Raw genomic sequence first — 19,853 nt, 5'->3', positions numbered from 1 at the left:
ACTTTAAATCTTCAGGTTAATGTTACACGGGCCATTTTGACAGATGCTGCAGTCAGGCAGAAAACAGAAGCAAGCCAAACACCCCTCGTCTCCAGCTGTGACTGCCAAATGGATCTTGCTCATTTAAATATAAAAATATGTTTTCTCTCTTTGTATTTTAATTAATGTAGCATTATCCCATGAAGCCGAAACATTTGAGATTGAAGATCCTGATACAAGAACATCTTTGTAGTCAAATTATTGGGTCAATCAGGGCTCCTCTGGTCCAAAGTATTGGCTTTTGAAGAGCACCATTTCCAAAATGTAAGCAGAATTTTAAAAAATAACAATGTAGAGGATTAGTAAGTAGTTCCTAATAGTATGCTGGCGCTTTGGCAGAACCAGCTAGCTAATGGGCCAGTCTGACACATAGAGACCTGATTGTATTATAACACTGTTAAGAGAAGAGGAGTCCTGCATAATTGTAAAGAAATAGGGGGGAGCAAGAGCCTTCAAAATGCCCCACAGCACCACTCATCTGAAGGATGCTATCCAAAAAAAAAGCTGTCTCTGCTAAGCTCAGACTGCAGAAAAGCTTCAACCTAGGGTACGACAGAGTAGGGGTTTGGTCTCTCTTTCCTGCAGTTGACAAAGTGCCCAAAATAACTTTCAGGTCAGAAGAATGGGGATTGCAGCATCTGAAAAACTTAAATTTGGTGATCTGCAGTAAACGCAGGAAAAATTTTGTCAGATTATATCAGATCACCACACGTAAAGCTGGCTGAGATCTCAAGTGAGACAACCTACCTAAGAGAGTACCCCACTGAGTAAATCACCATTGTAAGAATGATGTCAGAAGTACTTGCTTTTAACCACTTTGAGAAGAAAATTTATTGCTGTATTGGTATTTAAAGATTCACTTATAGCTCCAAGGATTTTATTTTAACATAATTGAATTTAAAGGGCATGTAAACCCCCTACACAAAAATGTAATCGGTGAACAGTCTTTTTGAAATCTTTGAATACCTGCCACTCCTGTTGTTCAAAGGTTAAAGGAACAGTAACACTAAAAAATAAAAATGTTTTAAAATAATTAAAATATAATGTACTGCTGCCCTGCACTGGTAAAAGTTGTGCGTTTGCTTCAGAAAGACTACTGTAGTTAATAGAAATAGCTGTTGTGTAGCCATGGGGGCAGCCATTTAAATTGAAAAAAGGAGAAAAGGCACAGGTTACATAAGAAGATAACAGAAACTGTGTAGAATACAATGGGAATCTATGCTACTTATCTGTTATCTGCTTAGTAACCTGTGCCTTTTCTCCTTTTTTCAATTTAAATGGCTGCCCCCATGGCTACACAGCAGGGTGTTTATATAAACTGTAGTAGTGTTTATGAAGCAAACACACAACTTTTACCAGTGCAGGGCAATACTACGTAATATATTAATTATTTTTATACACTTTCATTTTTTGGTGTTACTGTTCCTTTAATAGTAAGGCTGCAGCATCCCCTCAATCACTTAGGATTCCTTCTCTCCTGTAACCCAACTGGCCCCCTCCCTCAGGAATTAACTTTGGCTGTTTCCTCCTGGTCATACTCAGATTACTAAACACACCCTTCATTCTAGCAGCCAATGCAGAGATGGCATTGATAGTTCCCCTAGTTGTAATTTTTCTCCTAACCTCCTCTCCTGAGCTTAGCTTAACCATTACAGTGCTCAAATAAAGTAGAATGTTTATCAAAGACAGTTCTGCTTGTATTCTTGATGAAATTTATGCTGAATAAGGGTCTTTGTGCGTGTATACTGTTTGCAGATGTAAATGTAACTGATGATCTGTGAATAACGGCTGCCGGGTGAAAGCTGCTTTTTGCATTAGAAAAATGTGATGGTGCTCGCAAATGGAGGGGATATATGCAGTACAAATGATGCCATATGGGTGTGGTAGATATGCTCAACTGATATACATTGTAGGAAAATGTAGGCTTTACATGTCCTTTGAAGGAATTGATTACTGAATTTATAGTGTTCAAAGGCAACAATATACCAGGTACAAGGTTCTTAAAATAAAAATTACAACCTAGCCCCCTAAGGGCTATGGCACACAAGGTATTTTCACCAGGAGAGAATTGGTGTGGTCTAAAGCCTTTTCATTTCCTGTCAGCACTTCCTACAGAAAATTATGGAAATCACTCTGAACACAACAGAGATAATTTGGCATCTCTGGGCTTTGTTTATTTGTTACCTCAATTGGTATTATTGTTCTTGCAACAAATGTGTTAACCCTTTCCCTGCCAAGCACGTAGGTACTACGGTGTTTTAAAAAAGGCAGTTTCCTGCCAACGCCGTAGTACCTACGTTTTCTTTCCCTAGGTCATTCTCTCTGCATCTGCGGCAAAAGCCGCCGGTGCAGAGAGACAGATGTGCCTCAAACCCCTTCGGCAACGAGCCGAGGGGGTTGGGGGGGATGGTCCTGCAATGCGATTGTCGCAGGACCATCCTACAAGCAGCAGATGCGATCGCATTGCATCTTCTGCTTGTACTGCTTCCCGCTTCCCCCTCAGAGCCGCCTCCCACCTACTTCCTTCCGACGAGTGCAACATGGAGGAGCAGGGAACCGATCTGATCTTCAGGACAGGTAAGTGTGAGTTTATTTTTGTTTATACACACTTTTACACACACTTACATACATTTATATACATTTATACACACATACAACACAATTTAGCACAGTTTTTTTCCCACTTTGCACACTTATATACACTTATATACACTCATATACACACTGTCACACAACTTTTACATGTGCACATGTATACACAAACTCACAAAAACTTTTTAAATTTTTTTTTATTTTTTTTTCATTTTACTTCTTTTTTTTTATTTCCCCCCAAAACTGTTTATTTTGACAGTGTGACTATTGGATCAAATATTCTGACCATTAATTACTGTCATGTGACTTATTTTGTTGTTTCATTGATTTGCACAATTTTTGTGGTTTTATTGCATTTTATCCCTATATTAGTATTCCTGATCTGTTTTAGCATAGCTTTGCCATGTGTAACTTTGGTGTACAAAAATAACTTTACCTATTTTGAATTCATCAGAATGTGTACTTTGCAAAAATATATGGTTTTCTGAGGGTCCCTGTGTAGTTTGGGGGTCTTACTGCATATAATATGCTGTCAGGGGGCTCTGTGTGCAAAAGCTGAGTTGGCAGGCGAGAAATCCTTATGCGCTATTTTCATTTTGGGGTCAGTACACACCACAGACTTTGGTATATCTATGCATATTGGGCATCAAACTGTTCAGTAGGCCTCTGGTGTTCCTATTTGGGGTGAGCTGCCTTTGTACGCAAGAAATTGTGTGAGATAAATGCGGCAAACTGCAACATTTTTATGCGATTTTCTCAAATGTCATAAAAACCACTAACTTTAAGAAAGCTTTGCAGATGGGTACTTTGGTGTAGAAAGGACTCTTTACCCTTGTTGGATTTGTCAGAATGTGTACTTTCCAAAAATATATGGTTTTCTGGGGGTCCCTGTGTAGTTTGGAGGTCTTACTGCATATAATAGGCTGTCAGGGGGCTCTGTGTGCAAAAGCTGAGTTGGCAGGCGAGAAATCCTTATGCGCTATTTTTATTTTGGGGTCAGTACATACTGCAGACTTTGGTATATCTATGCATATTGGGCATCAAACTGTTCAGTAGGCCTCTGGTGTTCCTATTTGGGGTGAGTTGCCTTTGTACGCAAGAAATTGTGTGAGATAAATGCGGCAAACTGCAACATTTTTATGCGATTTTCTCAAATGTTATAAAAACCACTAACTTTAGGAAAGCTTTGCAGATTGGTACTTTGGTGTAGAAAGGACTCTTTACCCTTGTTGGATTTGTCAGAATGTGTACTTTCCAAAAATATATGGTTTTCTGGGGGTCTCTGTATAGTTAGGGGGGTTACGGTGCATAATACGCTGTCAGGGGGCTCTGTGTGCAAAAGCTAAGTTGGCTAGAAATCCATATGCGCTATTTTCATTTTGGGTTCAGTACACACCACAGACTTTGGTATATCTATGTATATTGGGCATCAAACTGTTCAGTAGGCCTCTGGTGTTCCTATTTGGGGTGAGTTGCCTTTGTACGCAAGAAATTGTGTGAGATAAATGCGGCAAACTGCAATATTTTTATGTGATTTTCTGAAATGTCATAAAAACCACTAACTTTAGGAAAGCTTTGCAGATTGGTACTTTGGTGTAGAAAGGACTCTTTACCCTTGTTGGATTTGTCAGAATGTGTACTTTCCAAAAATATAGGGTTTTTAGGGGTCACCCTACATTTCTGCAGCTTCTACCCCTCATAAAACTGCCATGTGTTTATGAATTAGGTAAAGATAAACCATGAAATTAGTGTGCACAAGGTATATTTGGGGGTCTCTAAGTGCCATGTGCTTTGATAAACCTATGTACAGTGGGCATCAAACTGTTCAGTAGACTTCTGGGGTTCATATTTAGGGTGTTTTATCTTGGTACCTAATGACATGTAGAAAATAAGATGCTGTATAGTGGAAGTTTTGAGGTGATTTTTGGAAATGCCATAAAAATCATCAAACTTAGGAAAGCTTTATGGCTTGGTACTTTGGAGTAGAAAGACATGGGTACCCATTTTAGATTTGGGGGGATGTGTACTTTCCAAAAATATATGGCTTTCTGGGGTGAATGTACTTTTTACTAGCTTTATCCCACATGTAATGATGTAAATGTTGATTTTGCAGAAGCTGAAATGACAGAAATGACAGTACATATGGGTATATGTTCACATTGGGGCCCCTACATGCCACATACTTAGGTAAACCTATACATATTGGGCATCAAACTGTTCAGTAGACCTCTGGGGTTCATATTTAGGGTGTTCTGTCTTGGTACCTAATGCTATGTGGGAGATAAGATGCTGGAAACTGGAAGCTTTGAGTGGATTTTTGGAAATGTTATCAAAATTGCCAACTTTAGGAAAGCTTTATGGCTTGGTACTGTGGAGTAGAAAGACATGGGTACCCATTTTAGATTCGGGGGAATGTGTACTTTCCAAAAATATATGACTTTCTGGGGTGAATGTACTTTTTACTAGCATTATCCCACATATAATGATGTAAATGTATTTATTTTGCAGAAGCTGAAATGAAAGAAATGATAGATCATATGGGGGTATGTTCTCATTGGGGCCCCTACATGCCACATACTTAGGTAAAACTATACATATTGGGCCTCAAACTGTTCAGTGGGCCCCTGGCGTTCATATTTAGGGTGTTTTATCTTGGTACCTAATGCTATGTGGGAGATAAGATGCTGGAAACTGGAAGCTTTGAGTGGATTTTTGGAAATCTTATCAAAATTGCCAACTTTAGGAAAGCTTTGCGGCTTGGTACTGTGGAGTAGAAAGACATGGGTACCCATTTTAGATTCGGGGGAATGTGTACTTTCCAAAAATATATGGCTTTCTGGGGTGAATGTACTTTTTACTAGCTTTATCCCACATATAATGATGTAAATGTTGATTTTGCAGAAGCTGAAATGACAGTACATATGGGTGTATGTTCACATTGGGGCCCTTACATGCCACATACTTAGCTAAACCTATACATATTGGGCATCAAACTGTTCAGTGGACCCCTGGCGTTCATATTTAGGGTGTTTTATTTGGTTACTTTATGACCTTTAGGAGTTAAGATACTATAGACTGGAAGCATTGAAGCGATTTTAAAAAAATTTCACAAATTTTGATAAAAACCAATAACTTTAGGAAAGCATTGCAACTTGATAGTTTGGAGTAGACAGACAGTTGTGCGCCTATTCCGGATTCCCCAGAATCTCTTCTTTCTAAAAATGTAAAATTTTCTGGGATAAACTTTCTGTTAGCGGAATTTTTGGCCTTAAAATCTAAAGTATGCAGCTTTCTGGAGCAGTGCTTTGGAAATTTGGTAGTGTACTGCCGGGAGTTTGTGACCTATAAATCTCCATAAAACTATATATATTTGGTATTGGCACGTTCAGGAGACATGGGACTTTCCAAATCAGGTGTATTTTCATGCATAAAATAATTTTTGTTTCTGGTATGTGTGTTTATATTATGGAAAATATAATTTTTTTTCATTTTTTAAACATTTAGAAGCCTATATCTTGTTACAAAATTGGAATTACACAAAAATTCTACCATATTTTAAAAGCTTAGGTTGTCCTGAAAAAAACAATATATTGTTTTCCTGGGTAAACTAAAAGTCCCCCCAAGGAAAGGCCCCTAAAGTGAAACAGTGCAAAATGTTCAAAAACTGTCTGGCAGTAGAAGTTCCGCTTTGTTCAAAACGGCTGGCAGTGAAAGGGTTAAAGTAAGTTGGCATTCTTTCATGTATTTTTTTCCCACACTGAATCCATAGTCAATTAATGTTTTTTCTTGTGCCGAATGTATTGTAGTCAGTGGGCATTTATTCTTGTGTTTCCCACAGACAAAAAAGTCTAATTTTTTTTTCCAGCAAACAAAACACATGGTCATGTGGAAATTTTAGCACAGATTAGTGAGTTTCACAGTGAATCTGCATGAGTGGAAAAATTTGGTCATTTAAAAGAAATAATCTATTTACCTGTATACTGTTGTAGTTGGTGTGTCAACCTTCTCATTTAAGATTCGACATTTGAATTTGTTGTACTAAAAAAGCATAACAAAACAAAATATTTACAAAGTATAGAAAATGGAACAGCTCATAATTTTATAATATCAATTAAACAGTTAATAAATTAAGGGCTGAACTTTATGATGGTTGCATAATACCAATGTATTTTACTTAAACATTCCCCATAGAAATTTAAAAATGTTATTTGGACCACACATGGTATAAGACTTAAGTATACAAAAGTGAATGCAATATCATTTTTTTTGTAACATCAGCAAAGACTGCACAGTCCAGTAACCCATCAGCAGTAAGTTTTTTTTACCGGTTAAAAAAGTAAATATATAATTTGTTGCTATAAGGTTATACTACCAGGAAAACATTCGCTCATAATACTTTATAAATCCAATAATTTCTGAATCTACATTGAGATACCCCTAAAGATTAAAGGCATATTTTGTAAGCCATGAAGGAAAATCATATTAGTGGGTGGGATATTTAGTATGCAGAAGAAAAAGTATAAAAATAAATCTATAGCAAGGTTGCCATCTGCAACTCAACAGACTGGATTTGCCCCGCTCACCCCAGGTATTTTATGCCCCCAGCATACTCAAGGCTTCAAGTTCAAGTCAGGCTCCAATACCTTAAACATTTCTAACAACAGGTCTTTGCTGACTTCCAGCCTTTCGAAGGGCTGTTTCTCCTTTATAATAGCTTTACACATGTTCTCCAAAGAAGGGAATTCATTACTGGACACCCCTCTGCAGAATACAGAAATATAGGATAAAGTACACACATCAAGCAATATACTGGCTTTGTTAATTTCTAGCACATTCTAATTGTAATCTTTAAAGAGTACGCCTTTTTATTTATCTGGTTTTGTATTATTTAGTATTTATTACAGGTAAGGGATCCATTATCTGGAAACCCGTTATCCAGAAAGTTCAGAATTACGGAAAGATCATCTCCCATAGACTCCATTATAAGCAAATAATTCTCATTTTTAAAATTGATTTCCTTTTTCTCTGTAATTATAAACAGTGCCTTGTACTTGATCCCAACTAACATATAATTAATCCTTATTGGAGGCAAACAAGCCTATTGGGTTTATTTAATATTTAAATGATTTTTAGCAGACTTAAGTTATGAAGATCCAAATTATGGAGACATCCCTTATCCGGACAACCCCAGGTCCTGAGCATTCTGAATATCAGGTCCCATACCTGTACTTTTATTATTATTAAAATTGTAATTAGACAATTTTTGTGTAAGAAAATACCTGTCCTTTAACATTACATGATTTACTAAAAGTAATGGATAGAATATACAGAAAATATGTTTTTGTCATTGAAAAATCTATTGTTTTCTCAGAAATGACTCCAATAAGTTACTACTCTGAGCCAAAATCTTTTTTAATATCAAAAAATTCTGAGGAAACACCTTTGGCATTGGTCATCTGTAAACTTTGTTTTGAATTTCCCTCTATTATTAAAACTCCAAAAAATGAGTTTTGTTTTCTTCCTGTTGCTTAATTTACATTGTATCTAAAAAAAAATGAGTGTTGAAGAAAAGAAAAGCAATGATTTACCTTCCATCTAAGTACATGTCATAATAGAATCCATTTTCAATGGGTGGGCCATAACACAGGCAGCCTCCGTAAAAATTCTCCATTGTCTCTCCAAGGATGTGAGCACTTGAATGCCAGTAAACCTTTCAAAATCAGGAAAACAAACAGTCAAGCACTTCAAAATGAACTGTCCTTTCTAGGAAGTTAGAAAATTATTTATATTTTTATTTCAAGAGAGATTTTTAATCTTTTTCCGCTGGAAACAAAACATTTATCTTATTTAAAAATTTGGTTGCAAATGCAGGGGCTTTCAAATAGTCAAATAGTACAGCACAAGCCTGAATCAGCATTAGGCTAGAAATGTACATTACATTCACATTATATGCACCAGAGTTAAAGCAACATGTTTCTGAAACCATTCACTGCAGTTCAATTTTTTAATTGTGGTTGTCCCTGGCTTCTTTGTGGGGCATTAGATGTTCGCAGTTTGTCCCTGCTTCAATTCTCCTTCACTACCTATCCAAACAAGTCCAGCTCTTGCATCACTAATTTATAACACCCTAAAGGTCAACTTTCCTTTTAATATTGTGGAAAAAAACAACACTTCTTTACTGTTCATAAGTCATATTCAGAGAAAATGTACTTGTTTTAACTGATGTTACTTACAGCTTGTGCTTCTTCACTATCAAATTTGAGCAGTTCCACATTGGAATCTTGCTCCAACGGACGATCCAGGTCCCATAGCTCATTGTTCACTTTGGCAATGACAACATTGTCAGCCAGTCCTTTACTATAAAAGAAACAGAATGTGTAATATACTGTACATCAGCTTGCTAACTAGGGTTCCGTTAAGTCATTTTAAACCTAAGGATTGGTGATGTCAGGACTTTGTTCCCTTGACATTATTGATAAGCATGGTATTGTCTGCAATCACTTCCCAGATTTGGTCAGCAGTTTTGACCACAGAGCGCTACCATCTTAGTAAGTATGTCAGCTTGACAGTCAGTATGACAGTGCTGATCTTTCTAGACCAAAGCTTGCATCTGCCACAAATGCTACATATATTAGGGAAATGACATAATCAAAGCAAGCAGCCAGGCTTACACAAATGAATCTTATAAAGTCAAAGCAATTGACCTTGATTGAAAGTGCTTGTATGGTAATGCACTTCCAGCATAGGATGTTATGTACTGAACTATGATATGCCAAATTACATTACTGATATGAAAGGACATATATGGTTTCTGGAAATCAATAACTCTGCTGTTCCTGTAGCATGGGTCCTGCTGATATGCGCTAATGAACAGGCACATCCTGTAGAGAATAATTATATTATCCGTGTTCTTGCTTTTTGTATGATGCACTGTACATATAGATACAGCAAATCCCTTCCCCAAAGTTTTATTAGTAGCATTATATATGAACACCATTCATTCTTTACATATTCACACTATCATAGGGTAAATGTATTTGTGTTAACATCTCACATTTGGACTTAAAAAGTATTGAACCACTGAAGTTGATGCTGAGTTCTGCTAAACCTTACCTGATCCCAATAGCCACTTGATATGGTGTTGTTTTCCAAGATTCTCCATCAACCTGCTTCCCATCGGCTAATGTGATCTTAATAGGTTTACTCTGATGTGCAGCCCGAGCAGCAAGCAAAGCATCGTGTTCGTTTTTCAAGGTTTCATAGAGTGCTAGCCTGTCCTTGATAAACCCTGGAGCACAAGGACCCTGCAGAGGACAAATGTCTTGTTATTTATATAGAATTACAATTAGAAAAAATACATAAGCCTAAATGGAGAGTTGAATACTATGTTGAGGAAAAAATGTCCTTTTATTACTTAAGGCATGTAATTTCCAGAACTCCCCAATCATTTTTTTAATCAACACTAACTTATATGTTACTATTTTTGCCACTGTATGGCAATTCTGTACTCAACAAAATGTACTGAAAGCAATGAGTATTAATATAGATAATTTAGGTGTTATGGTTTTTAACAAAAACATGTTAGGCACCCCCAAGTGACTTTAATCGCTTACCTCGTACCGCGGGCTGGTGCCCCTGTATGGAGAAACCAGCACCAGCCCGGGGTACCTGCAGCGCAGTGCTTCCTCCTTCCTGCTTCCTTTCTGAAAATGCCAGCGGTCGGCGCATGCGTAGTAGAGTTAAAAGCCGACTTTTCAGTTAAAGTTCGGCTTTTAACTCTACTGCGCAGCGCACGCAGGGAACCCGGAAGGAGGAATCGCTGCAGGTACCCCAGGCTGGTGCGGTTTTCTCCGTACAGGGGCACCAGCCTGGGGTAAAAGGTAAGCGATTAAAGTCACTTGGGGGTGCCTAACGTTTTGGCACCCCCAAGTGACTTTGCCTTTCTTTCTCCTTTAAGAATAAAATGTTAAATGCTAGAGTGAATTATTTGCTATGTCAACAGTATATTTTAAAAAGTATACCTTAAAAATCATGGCAGAACCCCTTTAATTTAACACAATTGACCAGTAGGGACTTTGTTTACACAGATAAATATATCCAATGCTAGAAAAATAACATTTTTTTTTTCCTTTTTGGTTTCCATTCTTTTTAACTTGTTGCTGCTGGAGGGTGGTGGAAGGGCACATATGATATTTATTATGATATTTATGAAATATAAGGATATGCACTGGGGGATTTAGAACCCATAGTAGATAATAAGCTGTTAATAAAAATGTGTAGTGTAAATTATTGGAGAATTTGTGGACATGTATAATTAAACGAAGACCCGTTTCTTCAATTTAGAAAATTATTTTGGTGGAATGGTTTTCCATACATGTCGGGGCTCTGATTCCCTTCCATGGACAAAACTTGCAGTGGGACAATTTTCTGGTTAAGCAGAACAGAGTTTTTCAGAGGTTCTGTGTTGCACAGTTTGCATCTTATATAAAATGCAAAGTCAGTGAGTTGATTGCTTAAAATCATATAATTCTGCTTAATGGATACATAAAAAGTAAAAATGGTTGTTACATTGTTCCCTAAGCTGCAGATCAAGGGCATGCATTCCTAGGCCAGCTCTTCTTCCCCATTCTTGCAACCACATTTGTTTTCAATGATTCTATTCCCTTTTACCAATCTTTCACAAGTTACTCACTTAACTAGATTTTGGGCAGCAAATGTTCTTTTCAGGATACTGGACTCTCGCCAATGTCATATCTGTATTCTGTCACAAATCTGCCCCAAATGTCCACTTATTTTAGATATCTTTCTGTGATATAAAACAAGGACAAACCCTTGTCCAGTCAGTGTTCCCTCTAATTCCTTCTTGGCCAAGTATACAAACAAATTATTTTGTGCACACATTTTAAATTTGTGTATATATTTTTAAAAATGGAGTGCTCAGGTCAGAATTAATACAAAATTGTGTTTCAAGACAAAATTCTTTATGTGTACCACAATTTGCTGTGTGTGCTGGCTTCAAGATAATATCTTGCCAATAAATATTTCATTTTTCTTTTAAGTAATGTTTTCTTACAAAAGCTGACTTTGCTCCAAAACATTCAAATAAAACACAAGAGCGATTTGTCTCACAGGTGCCCTAGTAATGGTTGATGGCCTTTCGGTATTTCAGAGCTTTCTGAATATGTGATCCCATACCTGTAATCAAAAGAAGCTATGCCTATCCTTCGGTTTCCACACTTTCTCCATTCCAATCCACTGTCATATTGCGCTAAAGTATCTTTCCCCCTGCCTTAATCCCCATTCTCATAGGAGAACAAAGTCTCAGCTCGCTGATTGTCTCTTTTATGTCCTGTTTTTTCCTATAGTATTATAGTTCCTGATAAAAACTGGTGTAATTGTGGCCTCAGGCTGACTATTAAAGCCTTTGTCACATCAGTGTGTTTACAAAAAAAAATCATTAATGCACCTTCCTTGTACTTAAATGTGAGATAACTCACAGCAAATCCTAGTGGTAAATACCAGGCATAATGTGCCACAGGCTGGTTGCTTTTAAAGCAAATAGGACAGGTTGTGTTGGTGTTTCTGAGTAAAAAGCAAAAATGTAAAGATAGCAAGGCACAAATAGTTAAAGAAAGTTTTAGAGACTTGGGCTGTACATACAGATCTTATGTTTTATTACTGAAATGGTAACTGGATAATGTGCACAGTTTTACAAAATGAAGAGAGAAATTTAACATGTTCCCAACTCTGTATAATGTATGTATGAGACTCTGTTGGACACAAAGGATGCATTAGTGAATCACAATAAAACATCTTCTAAGCACAACCAGGCCATTGCACCTATAACAACAAACACTTTATAGGATTATTGACACTGATAGTTCTATCATTGTAGCAGCAGTTATGTATTGGGGGAGTAAAAATAAACTAAGACCCATCCATATGTAATAAAAGACACAAAGTTTGCCTAAGTGCCATAAGCAATAGCAACCAATATGTTTGCTTTCAAACAGGGGGACAGTAATTGCTCCTTGCTGATTGGCTGCTACAGGAGACTAGACCTGTACCAAACTTGGCACCTTTTAATACATAGCAGCAAGAAACCAGGGGGTATCCAGGCACTCAAGGATTCCACGAGGGCCACAAAAATCAAAGTTAAATAGTGTTTATTGAAAATGTCATTTAAAAGTTTAGTATCTCCAGTGACCCTACACTTTCTGCACCACAATGGCACTCATGACACCCGATGACTAAGTGCCCTTGGGGCATAAAATGCATAGGACCACTGAAGATGCTGAACTCTAAAAAGAAATTTCCAATACATTCTTTTTTACTTTAATTTTGTGGACCTTGTGGATCTTTAAATGCCTGGATGCCCCCTGGTTTCTTTCTGTTGGTTAACTGCTTTCTGAGCTAAGGGTCTGGGGCTTTTGCACCTAATCTAATACCTTTTATTACATAACCCCCTTTGTTTAGCTTTAATCATAAACTATATCAGTCTCCTTACATTTGTTCATATACTTTATATAAAGAAAATGTTACAGAATAGTAATGGTGGTACCAACAACAGATAATGAAAAGCATTATTGATTAAATATGATAGGCGAGTAGATCTCAGAATGTTTTTTGTGGCAGATTGGTAAATATCAAATGACCCAACAGGACTGTTCTGTTCTTTATGAGACGGACTGATAAGCACACTTGTTCTTTCAACATTTTTAGTAATAAATACAGTCAATTATCTGTAGACTTTTTATCCATCTTCATTTTAATAAATGATGTGCTGGAAAGCAAAACAAAGAAACACCCATTAATTCCAATCAAGATGCCTAATTTGATAGTCACAGCATGACAGAGCATCCACTGCACACAATCAATCAGCTCTTGGGAACTCACACAGAGGATGCAGTTCTGTTGGCGTGTCTTTGAAAAACTTTACCGGAGTGTTGTCTCTCTTCAGATAGAGTAAATAGTTATCTGGCAACTACAAGAAGAAACAAAACACCTAATTATCTTAATGCTCTCATGCAGTGTGATTGCTACATACAACACCAGTATTTACTTGGCACATAAGTGTTTATGGCACAAACTAAGCACATCATTAATACATCATCTTAACCCATGTAACTGTACAATTTACAAACAATACTCAAAAACTTTTTCATGCAATGCTAATCAATTTCAATCAGACTATGGAATTCTTCACTATGAATCTGTTCTGGCCAGGCTGCACAAAAGCCTGTATTATGAGTAAAGCTGGACATATAATAATAGAGCTACTGTTTTGGCACCAAACGAGTGGATCTTTGCCCAATTTGGCCACCCTATGCTAATATTGGCCTGAGCACACACATCGACATGAACGCACCAATGAGGTCCTCATGTGATTTTCAAATCTATCCAATACATATCTGATACTGGCCATAATGTATACAATTGGGCTGCCAATGGTTAGGGTCAATACATGGGCCAATGATCTGCTGACTGCATATGGACAACTTAACGCCTTAGACAAATGCCATATATGCAATCTGCAGTTTGTACTTATGCATTTAACCCAAACAAGCAGACCTGGATACATAGTTAACTGAAAGAAGCATACAAGGACACTTGCTTTGCTCTTCATTTAATTGATAAATTGGTTAGTCCCTTCTCCACACTCTCCCTCCCCAGATAAAAGAATGGACTGACTCCATTCTCCTGCTTTTGTTTATTCTCAAATATGTTTTTTTATGGTGGTAACTAAAATACTGGCCGTTGAACATGTTTGTCATTAAAAGTGAAAACTCTCTATAAATCTGAATTTTAAAAAAGGGTAAAAGTTTACATAATATTTTGATGCTCCCTACTTAACATGCGTCAGTTCTTACTGGCATTGGTGGTAAGTCTAACTACATGAGTGATAACCACACATAAGCATGCTAGATGTGAACCCCAAATAAGGGTTTCCTGGCCCACAATAAACTTCTTTGTATGGCAAATAATTACAACCTGGACAGTGAAAATGCAGCATGGCCCAGGATATTAAATGCTTAAATGCAGTCATATCCATCATAGGCACTGAAATACAGATAACAGATCATCGCTGACATATAGGTACCTGCTATATTATAATCCAAGAGAAGAGCATTTGGAAAATAAAATATCAGTATTCTCACCGGATTCTGAAATAGGATTTTCCACGTGTTGCTTGGTGATCGGTACATAATACTGTTGTGTTTATGCAGCCATCTTGGCATGTTGGGGTCACTCAAATGTTCCAGCTGTTCCTGTGTGGCGATGTCCCGATGCTCATCAAGTCTAACGAGAATTATGGCTGAAGCATGCTCTGTCAATGTGTCCTACCACATAAGCATAAAGAAAATAGTAAATACAAATAGAAGAACACACAGTATCAGATAAAAAAAAACAGAAGAAAAAGAAAATAACATACTTCGAGAGGAAAGATGACCTTCCATGGACGACGCAAGGTATCCCAGTATTCCCTTCTGTGAATGAGCTGTAGAAAATCTGTCTTTCGACCACTTTCTGCTGTCTCTGCTGCTGGACATCTCTCCTTTGGAGCTAGCCTTCTAAAGTCTTGGGTAGTGCTCGCCTCTTCCTGCTTCGCAGCCAAGATGCAAAAGAGCAGAATTGGTTGCACAGCCTCCTTACATTTTGGAGCTGCTCTATGAGGAGTCAGTTTGGGGAAATCTATTTCCCTTGTTTATTTGGCCTAGACCTCTGAACCGTATATAGACGCAAAATTATGGTACAGGAAAAGAATTTTGTATAAAGGTGGATATTTTATAGAAAGAATTAAACCATGCCCAATCTTGCACTGTTTAAAAAAAAAATCCAACAGTATAATTACTGATGTTGGACAGTACTTTTATAGAGCTTTTTTTTTTGTAACAAAATGGCAAAATGCTTTCTTTTTTTTTTTTTTTTAAATACTATTGAAAAAATTAAAAGATACAATTAAGCTGGGAAAAATGCAGATTACTATCTACTCAGCCAAAAATGCTGGGCAAACTGGTAAAATATAGCAGCTATAACAGATTACCACAAAACCAGTTTAATGGGTGCACTTACAAATGCCCCCAAAAATGCCATCTTTAATCCAATTGGGTGGAAAATATTTATGTACAACACTGTACTGTGTATCATTTAGTCTGTATGTAAACAGTAAGAAATCTAGCGCTAAAAGAAAAGCAGCAAAAGTATAGCGGACTAGTTCTGAAATCACATGACTAAAGGGGTTATTTGCCTTTAAGTTAACAATTAGTATATTATAGAATAGTCAGTTCTAAGTTTAACTGGTCTTCAATTTTTCTTCTTATACTTTGTTTTTTAATTTTAATTATTTGCCTTCTTCTTCTGCCTCTTTAGCTTTCAAATGGAGGTCACTGTCCTCAGAAGCCAAAAAAAACAATCGCTCTCTGAGGCTACAATTTTATTGTCATTGCTGCTTTTTATTACTTATTTTTCTATTCAGGACCTGTCCTATTTATATTCCAGTATCTAATTTAAATGAATGCCTTGTTGATAGGGTAATTTGGTCTCTAACAACTACATAGCTGCTGAAATTCCAAACTGCAAAGCTGCTACATTAAAATAATTAAAAAAAAAACACATATAATAAGAAATGAAAACCAACTGCATATTTTTAGAATATCACTCTCTACATCATACTAAAAGTTAAATTAAAGGTGAAAAAGCCTTTGAGCATAACAAATGTTTAACAAAGTGTTCCAGTCCGGGCACTCGCAAGACATTTTTTTAAAAAAAATATTATGGAAAGTGGTATATCAGTCATTCTTGTTAAGTACACTGTATGAATAATAGAACCAACACTTGCGTATTACATTTTAATGTGTACCAGTCACTTGTTTGAATAACAGAATGCCTTTCATTCTATTTGCATTTTATTTTATTGCTTATTGTATCCAACTACAGAAACTTGAGAAAAGTGCAAAATTAAACAACAGTGCTGCCAATGTTTGCATTCATTTTTAGGATATGAGGTATTTAAGTTTTCAGAACAAAGTATTTTAGATGAAGCCAATGAGTTTGGTTTCTAAAGGATTAAGAGAATGTAGTGTCAATATTTAATGCTGATATCAATGGTAAGATAAATTGCCGAAATGATATATACCTCTTGCTTATGCCCATCAACTTCTTTTCCAGCTTTCTTCTCATTTTTTTTATTTCCTTCACAAGCAGACGGTTTTCCTCCCACCGAATTCTGCGATACAGATATAAATATTTTGGTTAAAAATGGCAGTTAAAAGATTGAGGGGCCTGCAGTAAAAAAAATCCATGATTTATGGCTTTTGTCATGGGGTGAAAAAGGTTGGGGATCCCTGGTCTACAGCAATGATTCCCAACAAGTGTCTCGTGAGCAACATGTTGCTTACCAACCCCTTGGATGTTGCTCCCAGGGGCCTTAATGGAGTTGTTTATTTTTAAGCTCCTGGCTTGGAGGCAAGTTTTGGTTGCATAAAAACAGGTGTACTGCCAAACAAAGCCTAATGTAGTCTGCCAGTCTACATAGAGGCTACCAAATAACAAACTACAGCCCTTATTTGGCACCCCCAGAGACATTTTTCATGCTTCTGTGGCTCACCAACTCTTATTACATTTGAATGTGGCTCGTGGGTAAAAAAAAGTTTGGGGATCCCTGGCATAGAGGCTACCTAATAGCCAATCCAACCTCCATAAACTTTTATGATGCTTGTGTTGCTCTCCAAGTCTTTTTACATTTGACTGTGGCACCGCCTTTAATATAATTTTTCAGATAAAGGAATGGTTTGAGACTAGTCTGTAGTTGACCAGGTTATCTGGGTCCAGGGATGATTTTTTTTCCAATAAAGGCTTGATAATGGCTTCCTTAAGTTTTTCTGGAAATATGCCTGTTTGCAGACAATTTTATGGACTAATGGGGAAATGTGGTCCATATTTGTTAGTAATGGCTCTGTAGTGCCTAGGTCAAGGAAATTTGACATCTACCCTGCTGGGACTTTGGAGGGATACAGAGTTTTTAGACTTAATTCCAGCTCGGATGGAAGTCACCTTGCCAGCAAAAAAAGAGCAAACTTCTCACACATCTCCTGTGAAAACCTCTTATGTGGCCTTAAGCATGCTGGGTTGCACAGCTTCTCCTCAGCGTGAAATAGCATAGCAGGTCTGTTCCGTGCTGCTGTAATCGCATGTGATATGTGGTTTGACTTCTTTTACATTATTATGGTAATTGTGAGGTGTTGATTTACAGAATTCTAGTTTTGTTCAGATTGTGTTTTCCTCCACTGTCTCTAACCTTCTCCCCTTTTGTTTCATGAGAACCTTGCTTCAGATGGCTAGTAACTGGGGGTGGCATAAAGCCACCTCTGATAACTTTAAGAGGCAAATTTTTGTTTTTTAAAATGGAAATTCAGTTCTTCCAGTTTAGAGAGCACAACTGCACTAGCGATGCCCACTCCCTAGGCCCACTCTGATTCAAAAGAGGTAGGTGGGTAAAAAGGGGCTGTATTTAGGCAACAGCCCCTAAAACACCCCCAAAAGAAATGATCCGTTATGCTAGTATTATAATGATTAACATGTATTAATAGGGGCAATACTTAATGCAGCAGAAGCTCAATACCAGGCCAGGCCCAGCCAAATAGGCCACGCCTCCTACTCTCTTAGCAGTTAGTACTTGTAGCTGCTTATAAATAGGTTTGTAGCTAATTGTAAAATAACACAATATAATTAATAAGTAGTACAATGGCATTGTAATTCAGCAAACATATCTAAATAGAATGATCAGCTTTACAGCAGGCTTACAAGTAACCGCTAATACTGTAGTTTATTTCATTATCAGGGGGATTATATAGACAGTAACAAAGGCATGGCGTGCCCATTAGGGAAGGCTTTACCAGAGACTGAGCCAGTACCGGAGCAGCAGCTTCCTTGTAACAGGGACTTCATTCCCCTCGGCTATTTCCCAGCCTTACCTCCCCTTTAGTGGCCTGACCCTTCTCTTTCGCTTTATTGTTCTGCTGCTTTGGTTCCTCTACCGGCGCCGCGTCCTTCAGTCCCGGCTCCCCGTACTGCCCGGGCCTAGCCCTCTCCTGCTCCTCCCTCAGGCTCCGCTGTAGGTGCGAGATGCGGTATTTGAGCTTCTCGTTCTCTGCCCGGAGCTGTTCCAGTACGGGGTTGGGACTATGCTCCACGCTGCCCTGCAGCCCCAGCTCCAACAGGCGTCCGATCTCCTCATTCAGCCGGCGGATCTCCTGCTCTTGCACGGTCAGGCGTTGTGCAATGTGGGCAGCCATAGCTCAGCTGGTGTACGCGCTGACGCAATGTGACAGCTGTGAGGCAGGCTCTGTGTCTCTGCGGCTCCTGCGATGTACTGCTCTTTATCGCGGCTTCTCCGCTCCCTTCTACTAATGAGTTGGTCTTTTCCTGCGGTGCTAATTCTGCTACTTGCTCTGGTCAGTGCGCTGGCTCCCTGCCCTAGGCTCCCCGCTAATAGTACAGACCTGCTACTCATTATTATTATTATTATTATTCTGCCTGCAGCTTTCCCTTTTATGTGCAGACACTATCTTAGCTGTCTCTGCTTGGGCCCATTTTAACTCTGTTAGACTGCTGCTGTCCTTACCCAACGTGGTCAAAAATTTATTGGTTTATGAATAAAATTTCTGGGCACTAAGTCATTTTAGGCCCCTCTAAATTTTAGCAATTTGACATTTTTCATAGCTATATATTAAAACCACTTATTAGTTCAATGCCCCACTGGGCCCCCTAGCTGTCAAATATGTATTTTGATATCTCAGACTGGTCAAAGGCTGGAAGATTCCATTGCAGTGCAGGGACAGTTACATATCTCAGCCTAGGCAAAGGCTGGAAGATACCATTGCAGTGCAGGGACAGTTACATATCTCAGCCTAGGCAAAGGCTGGAAGATACCATTGCAGTGCAGGGACAGTTACATATCTCAGCCTAGGCAAAGGCTGGAAGATACCATTGCAGTGCAGGGACAGTTACATATCTCAGCCTAGGCAAAGGCTGGAAGATACCATTGCAGTGCAGGGACAGTTACATATCTCAGCCTAGGCAAAGGCTGGAAGATACCATTGCAGTGCAGGGACAGTTACATATCTCAGCCTAGGCAAAGGCTGGAAGATACCATTGCAGTGCAGGGACAGTTACATATCTCAGCCTGGTCAAAGGCTGGAAGATACCATTGCAGTGCAGGG

At 38.1% G+C, this 19,853-nt stretch overlaps 1 protein-coding gene across 1 annotated transcript in view; it reads right to left on the bottom strand.

The window, feature by feature from the left end:
• tars3 (threonyl-tRNA synthetase 3) overlaps positions 1–19,025 on the bottom strand; it is a 33,955-nt gene extending 14,930 nt beyond the window's left edge. The window contains 7 exon segments of the mRNA NM_001102753.1: positions 6,605–6,669; positions 7,275–7,392; positions 8,220–8,341; positions 8,865–8,988; positions 9,745–9,935; positions 16,769–16,858; positions 18,606–19,025. Of these exon segments, the coding sequence (NP_001096223.1) occupies positions 6,605–6,669; positions 7,275–7,392; positions 8,220–8,341; positions 8,865–8,988; positions 9,745–9,935; positions 16,769–16,858; positions 18,606–18,926 (1,031 nt within the window). The 5' untranslated portion in view covers positions 18,927–19,025.
• Positions 19,026–19,853: the final 828 nt, after the last annotated feature.

The sequence above is a fragment of the Xenopus tropicalis genome, chromosome 3 (assembly GCF_000004195.4).
Source record: "Xenopus tropicalis strain Nigerian chromosome 3, UCB_Xtro_10.0, whole genome shotgun sequence".
NCBI classification, from domain to species: domain Eukaryota; kingdom Metazoa; phylum Chordata; class Amphibia; order Anura; family Pipidae; genus Xenopus; species Xenopus tropicalis.
Note: the sequence above shows the minus strand (reverse complement) of the source record. Positions and strands in the feature narration are given on the sequence as shown.